A 13,327-nucleotide genomic window follows, 5' to 3' on the forward strand; every position below is an offset into this window, starting at 1 on the left:
GCAATTCATGTACAGATAAGCGCATAGCTGCCCATTTCCTATTGCTATAGTTTCGTATACCACGATAGAATCAATTTCTTTTGAACACATAGCTGCCTTGGACTACCATGTATTCTCTTCGAAGAGTGCATGGTTTCCGAAATGATTCACCTCTTTTCAAGCCCGAGTGCACTATAGAGACGTCGGCGATCGCTGAGAGAGCAAGCGAGAGGGAGAGTACCGTAAAGGAAGTCAGGCAGGTTAAGCCGGTAGCACCTGATTTACTACCCTACACTAGAGTGGGAAAGGAGAAACGGAAAAGAAAATAATGAATTATGATGATGATGTGGTCTTTCATGGCGCAAGAGCCATTTGATGGCCAAAGAGCGTCACGTAATGGGACAAGAGATGTGAACAGTGTTTGCGGTAAGTGGCAGCATAGGGGCCTTAAAATTCATCTCCCTAACGCGGCTAAAGAAGCAAAAAAAAACAAAGAAAACATAGAAAACGTGCGCACATTTCCAGAAAGTGACAAACTGAACTGTTACAGAGTCAGGTTCTTTTACAATAGCCATAAACAGACTGGAACTCATGAAAGGCAGAGATTGATAATATGTGGGGTTTAACGTCCCAAAATCACCATATGATTATGAGAGACGCCGTAGTGGAGGGCTCCGGAAATTTCGACCACCTGGGGTTCTTTAACGAGCACCCAAATCTGAGCACACGGGCCTACAACATTTCCGCCTCCATCGGAAATGCAGCCGCCGCAGCCGGGATTTGAACCTGCGACCTGCGGGTCAGTAGCCGAGTACCTTAGCCACTATAGCACCAGGACGGGGCATGAAAGGCAGAGAAGTCAACCGGGCTATGAACGCTCGTGCAGTGCCCTCATCAGTGTGCTTGTGAATTTCTTAATCTCACTTCCCTTTTCTTTTCATCTCTCTCTCTTTTCGCTCCCTTTATTATTTCGCCCAGTGCAGGGTAGCAAACCGGACGTGCGTCAATTGAACCTCTCTGCCTTTTCTAGCACCTCACTCTCTCTCACTCTCCTGCAAACACGGCACAGCGCAGCTGTCTTTTCGGACTCTGTGGCATTCGCTAAAACTCAAGTGACCATTCGCGCGGAGAGGAGGTGTTGCTGACGGGAGAACTGACACGTAGCAAAAAAAAAAAAAATAAAAAATTCCTCGGCGAGGTGTTGTATGAATGCGGGCCTTCGAGATACTAAATCAAGTGTCGTCACAACCACCGACCTACACGCTTTCTTGAGCCACATGAATGTGTGGGAAGCCATACGAATGCGAGAGGGGAGTGACCACGTGCACCCTCCGCTCTTGTCTCGAATAACACGCTTGTCTGCGGATGTCATTATCGCTACGACATTGTCTTGTTCGTTGAGAAACCGCGCGCAGCGCGCGACACGCCGAGTGCTAGCGACGAGGCGATGGCGACGACGCTGTCGGTAAATTCGCCGGTTTCAACGGAAGCTTACGAGGACCGCCGCTTATCACGAGCCAGCTATGGGCATATAAGATATATAGTCAAACAGTGCCGAATATTTTATGGAAAATGCAATGTCTGACGAAGGGGTGACAGCTGTAAAAGTGTACTTCCTTGTATTGTGTCTTTCATTTTTCTTTTTCTTTTATGTTATGCACATTTGGTTGTTTTTTTTATTCTTGAATCCTTGCTGTTCGCCAAGTTAGGGGTCAGCAGCTCAGTCAAGCTGTTTTTTCTTTTTTTTGGAGTTTTCATTGGAACGATCCTCGGATTTTGCAGCTTTTACTGCGGGCCCCCGTCATCATGTACACAATGATGATGAAATAAACGTATTATTAGTATTATTATTATTAGCTTTACTGCCCGACGAATTGCACGGTGTGCGTGAAGCTGGCTGGTTTTTTTTTTTTTTTGTCTTGTTGATTGCCCATAACATACGCTGTGGGAATCAGCACTGGCAATACAGAGATTAAACAGGGTGCCAAAGGAAACGTGCGGTGAACTAGCCCTCGCGTTGTGGAATGCATCATTAAGTCGAATGGCGCTCGCACAGGACACGGTTGTAGTTAAGAGGCACGAACACCGCTTTGCGGGCAGACTCAGGTGGTAATCTCAGGGCAACGCAGGAACCTCTTGCCGTATCTTCGTGTACTAAACGCAATGCGTTGACTTGCTATACTTGGGGACACCTTTCTGTGGCAATGAACGGAAAGCTACAGGAGTGGAGCTACTGCACCTGTACTGCTCCGCGAAGTTGACCGGTTCGGCTCGCGTTTCGATCGAATGACGACTGTGTTCGAATGATGCCATTGCATAGCATTAGCTACGTCTGCTTACACAGCCATTTGTGAGGGAAATTCGACACAAGCTTCTTCGGCGAGTCGTGGGTATAGCGGGAGGGCGACGCGCGCTCACCTAAAGGCGAATACGCCATTTTGACTGTGAGGTGCACCTATAAAACGAGCTACGTTTTTAGACGGGCAAAATTGCGAAATGACACTTAATAAAGCAAAACAAATATTATTATCTCGTTCGTTTGGGCCGCGCCTCTTAATAAACAGCATCCCGTAGGAAATAAGGTAATTTTTTTGTAAATTATTTTCATTCCGATAACACAGACGCAATTGTGGGACTAGGTTCTAAAGTGGTGGCAGACACCCACTTTGGTTCTATATTCTTCCCTTTATTGCTACAGAAAGGTGTCCCCGAGTATGATTGGCTCTTGTATATTGTAGCTTATAGCGCGGAAAAATGACAAAAAAAAGAGAACACAGCACACAGCATTGTGCGTTACCCCCCTTGTGTCCTTGTGTTATGCGAAAGCTTACTATGTAATACTAATAGTAATAGTGGAGTTGTGACGTCTAAAACCCCACGCTATGCCCATGGGAGACACTATAGTGGGGCGCTAGGGAAATGTCGACATCTTGGGGCTCTTCAACGTGCAGCTCAATCCGTGGACAGCAGCCTCAAGCATTTTCGCCCCCATGGAAAAATGCGGCCGCCGCGGCAGTGCTGACATTCCGTGACCTTCCGGTCAGGAGCAGAGCACCAGAACAACTATAGCCCACCGTTGCGAGTTTACTGTGTACTAAGGACGCTGTATTAGAAAAACACGCTGTATTAGAAAGAAGCACACGAGGTGGCAAAGCATCCGGCGGCCGGCGTCAGCGGCGATACAGCGGCGCAAGCGGCGCTTGCCGAGTGCCGAGGTTAAGAGGCAACAACCACAAAGAGAAAAAAAAAACGAAGGGGGGAGGAGCGATGCTCGGGTCCCGGGCCCGGGGCACGCGAGAAGCCTTCCCGTCCTCCCCATTTTTTCACCACGTGGCGGCCCCTGGCGGCGCCGGGGTCCGGGCACCAGCGTCCGAGGCGGCGCAGTGCGCGGCGTCGCTGTGCCGGTGCGCGCGCCGGGTCGGGGAATGCGCGCCGCACTGGTGCCGCCGCTCCGGCCCCCCGTCGTGCTTCTGCTGCTGTTCGTGCTGGGCGGCCGGTGGACGTCCTCCCTCACGGCCCGAGTCGACGAAGACGCCCAAGCGGAGCGCGACGAAAGAGCGCTGCACCAGCTCTACGAGCCCGGCACGCCGCCGTCTTCTCCCGAGGATGAGCCCGAAGAGTTGCTCATCGCGGGATTCTTCCCGACGACGTTGAACCTGAGCGAGGGCGCCATCGGCCGCGGAGTCGTGCCCGCGGTCAACCTGGCGCTGCGACACATCAACAGCAGTCCGCACTTCCTGCCGGGCTACAGGCTCGACATCATCTGGAACGACACTCAGGTCAGTGGGGCGCCGGATCGTCCCTCCCAGAATCTTTTTCCCCTAATTCCCCCGTATGCTCCCAGTGAGCCTCTCTGTATATTTTTTCTTCATTGCTTATAGAAGCTACTGGGTTGATGATCTTCCCCGCGAGTCTCCGACGCTACCAGTACGAGAACCTTTGGACTCTCAATGCTGCCTCACGTACCTTCATGCAGCCCTTTATAGCATTTTTTCCCCGCTGTCCACGCTTGTCCATAATTCGATACTGACGTTCCCCACAATTGCCCTGACGACAGATTCGAGAACTTCGCTACTTGTAGCGCCAAGCGATCCGAAGCGGCCCGCGTGATAACCTTTGCGGCAACAACCTTGTGGGCTCCGTGGAAGTATCGTGTCTATAGGGTCAATTTCACATTAAGCCCCCTGTTTACGAACGTCCGACATACGGGCGCAATTATATATCGCGACTTGGACGCACGTTTGAGGCGTTTCTTGCGTGCGGATACCACGGAGATGCGAACTGAACATCAGCGCGAATATTTCATAAATACGAGCTTTACAGGCATTTCTGGCAATTTAGGGTGAACTGGATAGTATTAGTTTAGGATGAACTAGAGGGTTTCAGCTATCACTGAGAACTTGTTTTTTTTTTTCCTCCTGGTATTTGCCGCGCAAGTTTGCTTTACAGACATGTTGCAACATACGCAGCACCTATAAACATTAAAAGTTACCAATATTTAAAGCCTTACTTTGTAAACGAGGCCTCAAAGACTTTATGCACACTTTAGACAGACCTCATAGTCCAGCTTGTTCTGCCCTTTCTTATTGAACAACATTAAAATTTAAGGCGCTATTAGGCATGCAATGTACGTATCGGGTATGAAATAACCAAATAAAAACAGAATCAATCTAAAACAAAAGTAAAGCTAATGTAATTTGCAGCGTAACTCCCACAAAGTCCCTATGCTGTGCCATTTACACGGTGCATCATCAAATGAGTTTGAACCAATACTGCTCCGCTGTCAAAGCAAACACACAATGCCCGGGAGGAATAAATAAATAAACAATACTTGTCCTGTGCTGCTGGCTTATTGAAAATATTCGCATGCATAGTTTTCTGTCCAAGCTCCCACCATTTCAGTACAGGTGCATGCATTTGGTCAAACGATTTGTCGTTAGAAAAACTTGTGTCACTCAATATACAGCATCTGATGAACATCCTGAAGCTAAAAAGGACGGCACACCTTTTGGATTACCTCTATCCACAAACGCTACCTGAATGCATCGCTTTTTTTTTTGCTGTGTTGGTAAAAAGCGTCAAAAACGTTTGAAGTCACCCCCCGCGACTCGACCATGGAGTATTCACAGCTGCGCTGGGGATCACTAACTAACCACTGGCTCTAATCTCAGCCATCACTGTGGGCCGACCCCGAGTCGAAGCATCATATTTCGGTTACTTTGGTCTACTACAACCACTTGGATGCAGTTTTTTTTTTTTTACTGGGGTGGTAAGACGCATTGAAGGTTTTTAGAATTGCTCGCAAGTTGCAGATCCATCGAATATCCACAGTTGTACCGGCGATGACTATCGAATTACCGCCTCTAATCTTAGCGGTCACTGTGAGCCGACATAAATGTGGCATGATACTCCCGGTAAAAGGTTCCACATTACATTACTTCGTGTTTTCAAAAGCTAAACGAAATATTTCTTCCTAGCGCCTCAACATCTGCAAAAAACTGAAGCCTCCCGCAGAGGACGACATCGTTATCTCCAGGAAGGAACTCCCTCTCATGATCAACGCAGTAAACCGCTCTTCCTTTGACCGAACACAACTCGTAACGCTACGGAGCGATGCTTTCTAGTGTCAAGAAAAGACAACAAACGATAGTAAAATAACAAAAGTCGTCATCTCAGTCGATCGATTCTGGGAACGTCAACATGTCCTAATAGCCTAACCGAGCGGAAGTACAGAAGTGGCAAAACCGGTGGCATAATGGCGAAAGTGATTTGGACGATGCACAGACAGGATGATCGTGGTTTCGCAGGGATGTGCGGTTATGTTAGGTTAAGTTAGGTAACGGCATGCGGCGTTCGTGCTTATGCCACGTAAAGTAAAGGTAACATTGCCTCAAAGAGCATCGATTGACTCTATATATCTCTATATATACAGTATAAGTGCCTTCTGGGTGACGACTCATAAAGACGTCTGTTTCTTCTCAAAGCATTCGTGTGAGTGACAGCCCCGCTAGCGTTAATCATTTTCTTGATACAAAGGTATAACAATACAATACGAATTTATCTGTTTTCCATCTTATCAGGCCATCAGCTCTTTTTGCGCCGCGTCTTCGATGCGAGTTGACTCAATAAGCACCTAAGGAAGAGAAAATTGGCAACTGCCCATTTGTTGCACGAAGCCACAAGGAAACCTGTAAGAATTTCACAGAAAGAAAGGCCTCTCTGATGTCGAAAAATTCGTCTTAGTCCGGGGATCAAACCCAGGACCAACGCCTTTCCGGGTTGTTCGCCCTATACCAATTGAGCTAGCAAGGTAGCTAGCAATCAAGATATATATATATATATATATATATATATATATATATATATATATATATATATATATATATATATATATATATATATATATATATATATATATATATATATATATATATATATATGAAAGGTAAAGAGCCGACCGACCCATTAAGGGGAAACCCTTTCCTTACACACGTCGTCACGGACCCCTCCCGCCACCGCGCCGATAATCTTGGGTGGTCCCACACACGTCGAGAACTGAACAGCACGTGATAAGAACCGTATGTGGACGTGCACGGACAGTTGGTTTCGTTCTCAGTGTTGGCAGTGGTTCTTCCTCTTTTTCATTTTCTTTCTTTTCTTTCCTTTTTTTTCTCGTCTTTTTTCTTCTCTTTTTTTTCTTTCTTTCCTTTTTTTAGTTCCCTCTCACTCTCGCAAACATCTTTCAAGGCGAGAGGGACGCGGCAGCAACGAAGTTTGGAAGTTCATGTCAGTATAACTCATCCCGCCCCGCCGCGGTGGTCTAGTGGCTACGGTACACGGCTGCTGACCCGCAGGTCGCGGGTTCAAATCCCGGCTGCGGCGGCTGCATTTCCGATGGAGGCGGAAATGTTGTACGCCCGTGTGCTCAGATTTGGATGCACGTTAAAGAACCCCAGGTGGTCTAAATTTCTTGAGCCCTCCACTACGGCGTCTCTCATAATCATATGGTGGTTTTGGGACGTTAAACCCCACAAATCAAATCAATCAGTATAACTCATCCCCTGACGAAGGGAGGACCCCTCCCGAAACTGTTGGGAAATAAATATATTTATCCTTGTTGACAACGCTCCCGTTGTGCCATATCCCATACCTTCACGAAGACTAACTGGCCCATTGAATTATTACTCCCATTATATATATATATATATATATATATATATATATATATATATATATATATATATATATATATATATATATATATATATATATATATATATATATATATATATATTCCATGTCTTCGTTTGCGCACTGTTTTTGATTCCTATTTCCCACATGCCTTAGATTACTTTGGGCTACAGACTAGTCATGCCGCTTCCCGGCACCTTTTTTTTCATCGTCCTCTCTGTAAGATTGTACATGGTGGAAATAAAGTTTGATTTGATTTGAATTCATCGACAACTCGAAGTGCATGGACACTAGCAATGCAAATGAGTTCTGCAGACACCCGCATTTAATGGAAGGAGTAAGAAAGCGAAAATTGATTAGCACCCGTTTGTGGCTCAAAGCCACAAGTAAATCATACCACAAATGGGTGATTGTCTATTTTCTCTTCCTAAATCATTCTGCCACCCTGCGGATGTCTGCTCCGCTTACTTGCGCCTTAAGAAGCATCTGTAGGCGAGGTCATAGTACTGGGCGTCGTTTGCAGTTTTGATGTGTGCCAAAAACAGTGTCGCATATATCTATCTCACAACTGTTTTAGGAATCTACACTCACATGCGACTAAAGTGCTCCTACATTACTTGAAGACAACAAACCTCAGCGACCGCCTGTAGACCGCGTGTGCTCCCCCGAGTGTGCTCGTGATGGTGTGTGCCTTTCTTGTCTCTCTCCAACCTCTTTTCTCCCCTTCATCTCTTCCCCAGTGCAGGGTAGCAAATCGGACGTGCGTCTGGTTAACCTCCCTGCCTTTCCTTGCATCTTTATCTCTCTCTCCGTCCTCGTATTTATACGAAAATTTCTTGTGGTAGCTTCCTCTTTTTTTTTTTGTTTTTGAGCAAAGACTTTAAGGTAAACCAAGACGAACTGCGAAGAACAAGCGAAATAAGCACAGCGCCGGTGCTTGTCTCTTCTCTATGATCCGTCCTATTTCGCGTAAAAACATTCGGCTCAAATGTTGTCTACCAAGGGAGCCCAACAAAAGTGGTGGTATTTTATTTTCCAAAGATGACGCGTTATGCGAGTAACTTTGTAATACGTTTGCGCTGAAATCACTGAAACCGGAACTAGCGGAGAGGTTCCATCGAAGAATATGGACTGTTGGCCGATGGGGTATTACAAATACAACACTGCATCTTGGATTATTTTTTTTCGGACGTGACGTATATACATATACCTTTTATTCTCATCCTGTTTTATTGTATAAGTCGTTAATATAATTGTTTAGGAAAGAATGTGCAGTGTGTGGAGCCTCAGAGAGAAAAGCACTTGCCAACGCATTGCGGTGACTGTACGATCGGCCACTCTCTGTGCAGGTGCTATTACAGCATCGTCCGCATCTCTCGACGGCCCACGAGACAGTGAAAGCCCTCTTGGGCTTTTTGAGCGCGACAGGCTTGCGTGAACGCCTCTGACTGGCTGAGAATTTTTATACGCAGCAGTGAATTAACTCTCTCTCTCCCTTTATTTTTTCATTCTCTCCCCTTCTCCCTCTTTCCCATATTTCTTGCCTCCTTCCCTAATCGCCCCAGTGTAGGGTAGCCCATCGGATGCCTTTCTGGTTCACCTTCCTGCCTTCTCCCTTTCTGTATGCTTCCTTCCTCCTAGACGAGAAAAAAATATGAACTCTATAACCTTGCAGCAAGAGCCAGGAGCCGTCGAATGATTAGGGTGATTTCTAAAGCCGAAGATTATTCACTGCAGGCAGAGTTCGTTGACGTGCGCTGCCAACTGAACGACTTCGAAAAGGCATTTAAAGGAAGCTGCGACATCCGTTCTATTTCTGCAAGTGTTTTGCTCTTAGTGCACGCCTTAATACTTATTGCTCACGCAGAACACTTGTTTAGTGATGCGTGGTTGGATTTATGGACAAAAAAAAAATGCTGTCGAGAGAAAAAGAGAGCTCTCACTTAAAATCAGAGGTCTCAGCAGCGTATAGTTTATCGCATGCTACTCTGCATGCAATGGAATTCACTGGGGGAAATGTCTTAGGCGAGTTTGCGCAAAACAATGCGTAAAAAAAGAAATCCCATCGTCTTAGGAACGTATTAGGCGATAAAAATAAATAGCTTCTGCAGATAGTGTAAAATATGAAAAACTATATGAAAGGCGGCGCGCGCGCAAGAGCATCTTTTAAATAGGGGGGGTTCTTTGGGCGTAAAAGTCGAATAATCGACATATGCGAAAGAGAAGCTCAGCGGCCTCACTAGTTTCTCTAGACAAGGCCGTGGATCTGAAACCTTCGTGTCAAACGGGCTCGGTCGATTATTTTTACGTTCTCTTGATATTGCTGTTTTCAGATATTTTCATATTGTCCACTCAGGCGACTTGTGTTCCGCAGAACCACCATTGCTTTCACAGCACGGGCTTGCAGTCTGCTCCAACTAACCATAAAATTCCAACACCTGTTAACCACAGCCGCTTGCTGTCACAAAACGAAGTGTTAACGAATATTTAGCCGAGCTATTCCCCATTTTCGTCTTGACAATACGTCTTGACTTGACAAAAAAAAAAGTTGTCATTGCAATGTACCATTAGTGCATCGAAGTGGTAAAGCGGGACACCACAGGGAAACAACGTGATCTAACGTCTCTACAGCCGGAGCATCTTTGCCTAGAAAGTGCACCATCATCACGCAGCAGGAGCTACTAGTAGCACTTGTGGAGAGTACCTTGGAGTAGGTCTTGCCCCGCTGTCCCTACTATGAACAACATCACCAGACTCTCTAGTGTGCAATGAGGATAATAGGGTGGGGTGGGGGGTTGTGATCGTTTATTTACTTAGGAATCGGGAAAAATAAAGAAAACCTCGGGTGCGTGGTCTTCAAGGAGTATAGACCCAGAAGGTTACATGAGCTCTTCTACAATTCTTGAAGGCAACACCACTAAGCAACCGCTTGTGAAACCCTGCTCTGTGTGTGTGGTGTGCAAGGTGCATCCCCTTCACTCTTTTTCTCTCTATCTCTCTCTCGTTTGGTCGTTTTTTCCCCTCTCCCCACGAGTAGGGTACCAAACTGGACGTAGTCAAGGAGGATTTAAGAAAATTACTGGAGTGGGAATGATTGCGCAGAAGTGAAGCCGTTCCTCTGGCAAAATGGCAACTGTGGTGGCCATCTTACTAGGGGTATGATAAGGTATCACCGTTCAGCGATTAAAAGCGAAGCGTTTCCCTCGCAAGACCAGCGAGTTTAATGTGGGAACTTTTTCGGGTCACATAGTGCTCCAAGTGCGTCTTAGTTACTAGTTTTCCTTAGTGAGCCTCTAACTGTAGGCAAAGTTCTTTGAAGATTAAGTCATCCATACTAGTTTCTGTGTGTTATTTCGTCTGGAACAACTATATTTTAATATAGAACTAACGTAGCATTTACATAACATATCAAAGCCACTTGATCTTTAAGTGGGCACTATCAGAAAAGAGCATGTTTCCGCCATCTTGGCAGTGGCAGAAGCTGGCTTTACTTATGCTGGCAATGCATTAAGGAAGCTTCCACTCCAGCGATTTTTCTTTAATCCTCCTTGGGCGTAGTCTAGTTAACCTCCTCACCTTTCTTATATCGCTTCTCTCCGTCACCTCAGGGCACACGTCGAATCATTGGTCGGACGCGCCTCGGCCATTGCTGTCTCGCATACGATCATCCCGTGCCGCCAGAGGGAGCAACTAAAACGACGTGATAAAGCAACGCTGCCCTTTGGTATCGGGTTTCGCTCATTTTTGGTGGTAACCGTGTCGAGATGATTCCCGGACAAGAGGCAAACACAGTGCGTCAGATATCTTCGAAGCTGAAACACGACGCTTCAGTGTCTCCAGCCACTCAGGCGATTCAGTTACGAATAAACGCACCGCATGAACGCTAATTCACGTGGGGAGGGCCGTTTTGAGTGAAGAGCTTTTCCTACGCATTTCGAGGAGCTTGTAAGTAGTATACCTTTTCAGTGGCAGTTATGTAGATAATCGCAAAAGAAAAGTGAGGGGGAAACACAAAGGAGGAGGAGAAAGGAAGGACACAGAGGTTAGCCAGGTATATGAAACTCTGAAGAATTACTAAAAGTTTTGTGTTTATGTCGCTCCAAATATAATAAACGTCAGTTACAGGCACGTTTCATCGCTTTTACAGCAGACGAACTTATTGGCATCGAGAGTGACGATGAGAAAATGATTGATTGATATATATGTGGGGTTTAACATTCCGAAACCACCATATGATTATGAGAGACGCCGTAGTGGAGGGCTCCGAAAATTTTGACACCTGGGGTTCCTTAACGTGCACCCAAATCTGAGCACACGGGCCTACAACATTTCCGCCTCCATCGAAATTGAAGTGCTGTTTTTATTTAGTTTTTTTTAGTTAGTTATCGACGAAGCGGGCACCAACTGTTGAAAGTCAAGGGGCCTTCGTGTTGTGAAACGTCTTGAAATGAGCAGTTGGCGTGACGGCAATGGCGGCGCAGTAGCATCTGATCGAATGGCATGATATAGTACGGGCGGAAGGCATCTAAACTAGCAGCGTGAAGTAACGCAAAGACATGCACGAAAGAGAACTCAACTGCCCTGATGATGAGTAGGAAGTGTTAGAGCAAGAAAACAATTGCGGTAATTAGCGCATTATCGACGTATAGTAAGGTCAACGCAAATCATTTTATTGGTTGATATGTGGAGTTTAACGCCCCAAAACGTCCATATGATGAATAAGAGAGGCCGTAGTGGAGGGCTCCGGAGGTTTTTAACACCTGGGGTTCATATACGTGCACCCAAATCTGAGCACATGGGCCTACCGAATTTTCGCTATTTATCAAAAATGCAGCCGCTGCAGCCGGCATTCGATCCCGCGACCTGCGGGTTAGCAACCAAGTACCTTCGCCACTAGAACACCGCGGCAGGGCACGAATCATTTGCCAAAAAATACGACAAAACCAGTGGTGTTTCTAGTAGTTGCTAGCAAGTAGGTTTCAATGAACGAGCGAACCCCGTGGAGCGGTTCACTGACGTGTCGCGCAAAGAGAGATCGAGGGTGAAAGCAGCCGCAAATACCGGCAGGCATGCCCATGAACTTATCAACCCTTTATGGATGGCTTGCATTGACGTCACTTAAACCACCATAATGGTTAACCACATGGCACTCGCAAAGTTTGTGACACTGCAGGCTAGTCTAATCGTTACGTCACTTGCAAGTTCTCTTGTTATTGACGCTGAGAGGCCGATAGAATTCCGGTCGCATCGTCATCATTTTGAAGCAGGTTAAACGCGACGCAGATATTCTGTCTTAACGCGCCATGAAGGCGGTCATGTTGGTTAACCAGTAATTTGCGAAGCTGCGACCATGACGTAACCTGCAAGATGTCTTTATGGCGGTGTCAACTGACATCATCGCACATTTCCCCACGCAACTCTGAAACGAAATCAACACTGCTAATCATTGAGTGCACTATTTCTTTAATAACCCCAGCAGCGATATGCCCCATCATTGAGGCATTTTCGTGAAGCTGGGGGCCAAAAAGGGGCGAGACACCTGACGGAAGTTAGGTGTAAAACTGAGCCGGATGGCCAGCGGTGGTTAAGCGCCGTTTTCGAGACGAAGTCCACAGGTTGTTTCAAAGGCTTCAACACTTTCTAATGCGACGGTGGTCCAGCTTTTGTGTACTCTAGTGAGTATCAAGAATAAAGAACTCAATTTTATAGTTTCACAGATACTGAACCGTAATGACCTAATTTGCCCTGATGTCCACTGGCTCACTTTTTTAGGTCTTCTGAGGTCCTACTAATTATCGAAACACACAGATCATTATCCGCCGGCGAAAATATTTATCCAGGACTGATAGACTTGAATAAACCCGCAGTGTAGGCCGAAAACACGTGGGTGCTGAACGGCATGACTGTGCTAGGATGATGACTATCAAGCCCCGAATGGAAAGCTAACTCTTCATCTTTAATGGCTATGGAAGGATACTGACGCAGCTGCCTTTTAGGATCACGATTTTCTGGATTTCTGATTTCTCGAGCTATTTAGTCATCAGACCTGCGTCGCACAGAGGTCCTACAGAACTGAGGCGATCATTAAAAAAATATCGCAGTGGCCCTGAAATCTACACTGTGACATTCATTACAGCTGCGTTTTAACAATGACTGC

The 13,327-nt window shown here is 46.2% G+C and overlaps 1 protein-coding gene across 3 annotated transcripts in view; it reads left to right on the forward strand.

Annotated features, from left to right (window-relative positions):
* The first annotated feature begins 3,383 nt into the window (after nt 1-3,383).
* The window catches only part of GABA-B-R2 (gamma-aminobutyric acid type B receptor subunit 2), a 408,105-nt gene continuing 398,161 nt past the window's right edge, over nt 3,384-13,327 (forward strand). For all 3 annotated transcript variants that reach the window (XM_075875480.1, XM_075875481.1, XM_075875482.1), the window contains exon 1: nt 3,384-3,758. In XM_075875480.1, the coding sequence (XP_075731595.1) occupies nt 3,405-3,758 (354 nt within the window). In that variant the 5' untranslated portion in view covers nt 3,384-3,404. The remainder of the gene's footprint in view (nt 3,759-13,327) is intronic.

This window comes from Rhipicephalus microplus, chromosome 10, assembly GCF_043290135.1.
Source record: "Rhipicephalus microplus isolate Deutch F79 chromosome 10, USDA_Rmic, whole genome shotgun sequence".
In the NCBI taxonomy this organism is placed as follows: Eukaryota; Metazoa; Arthropoda; class Arachnida; order Ixodida; family Ixodidae; genus Rhipicephalus; species Rhipicephalus microplus.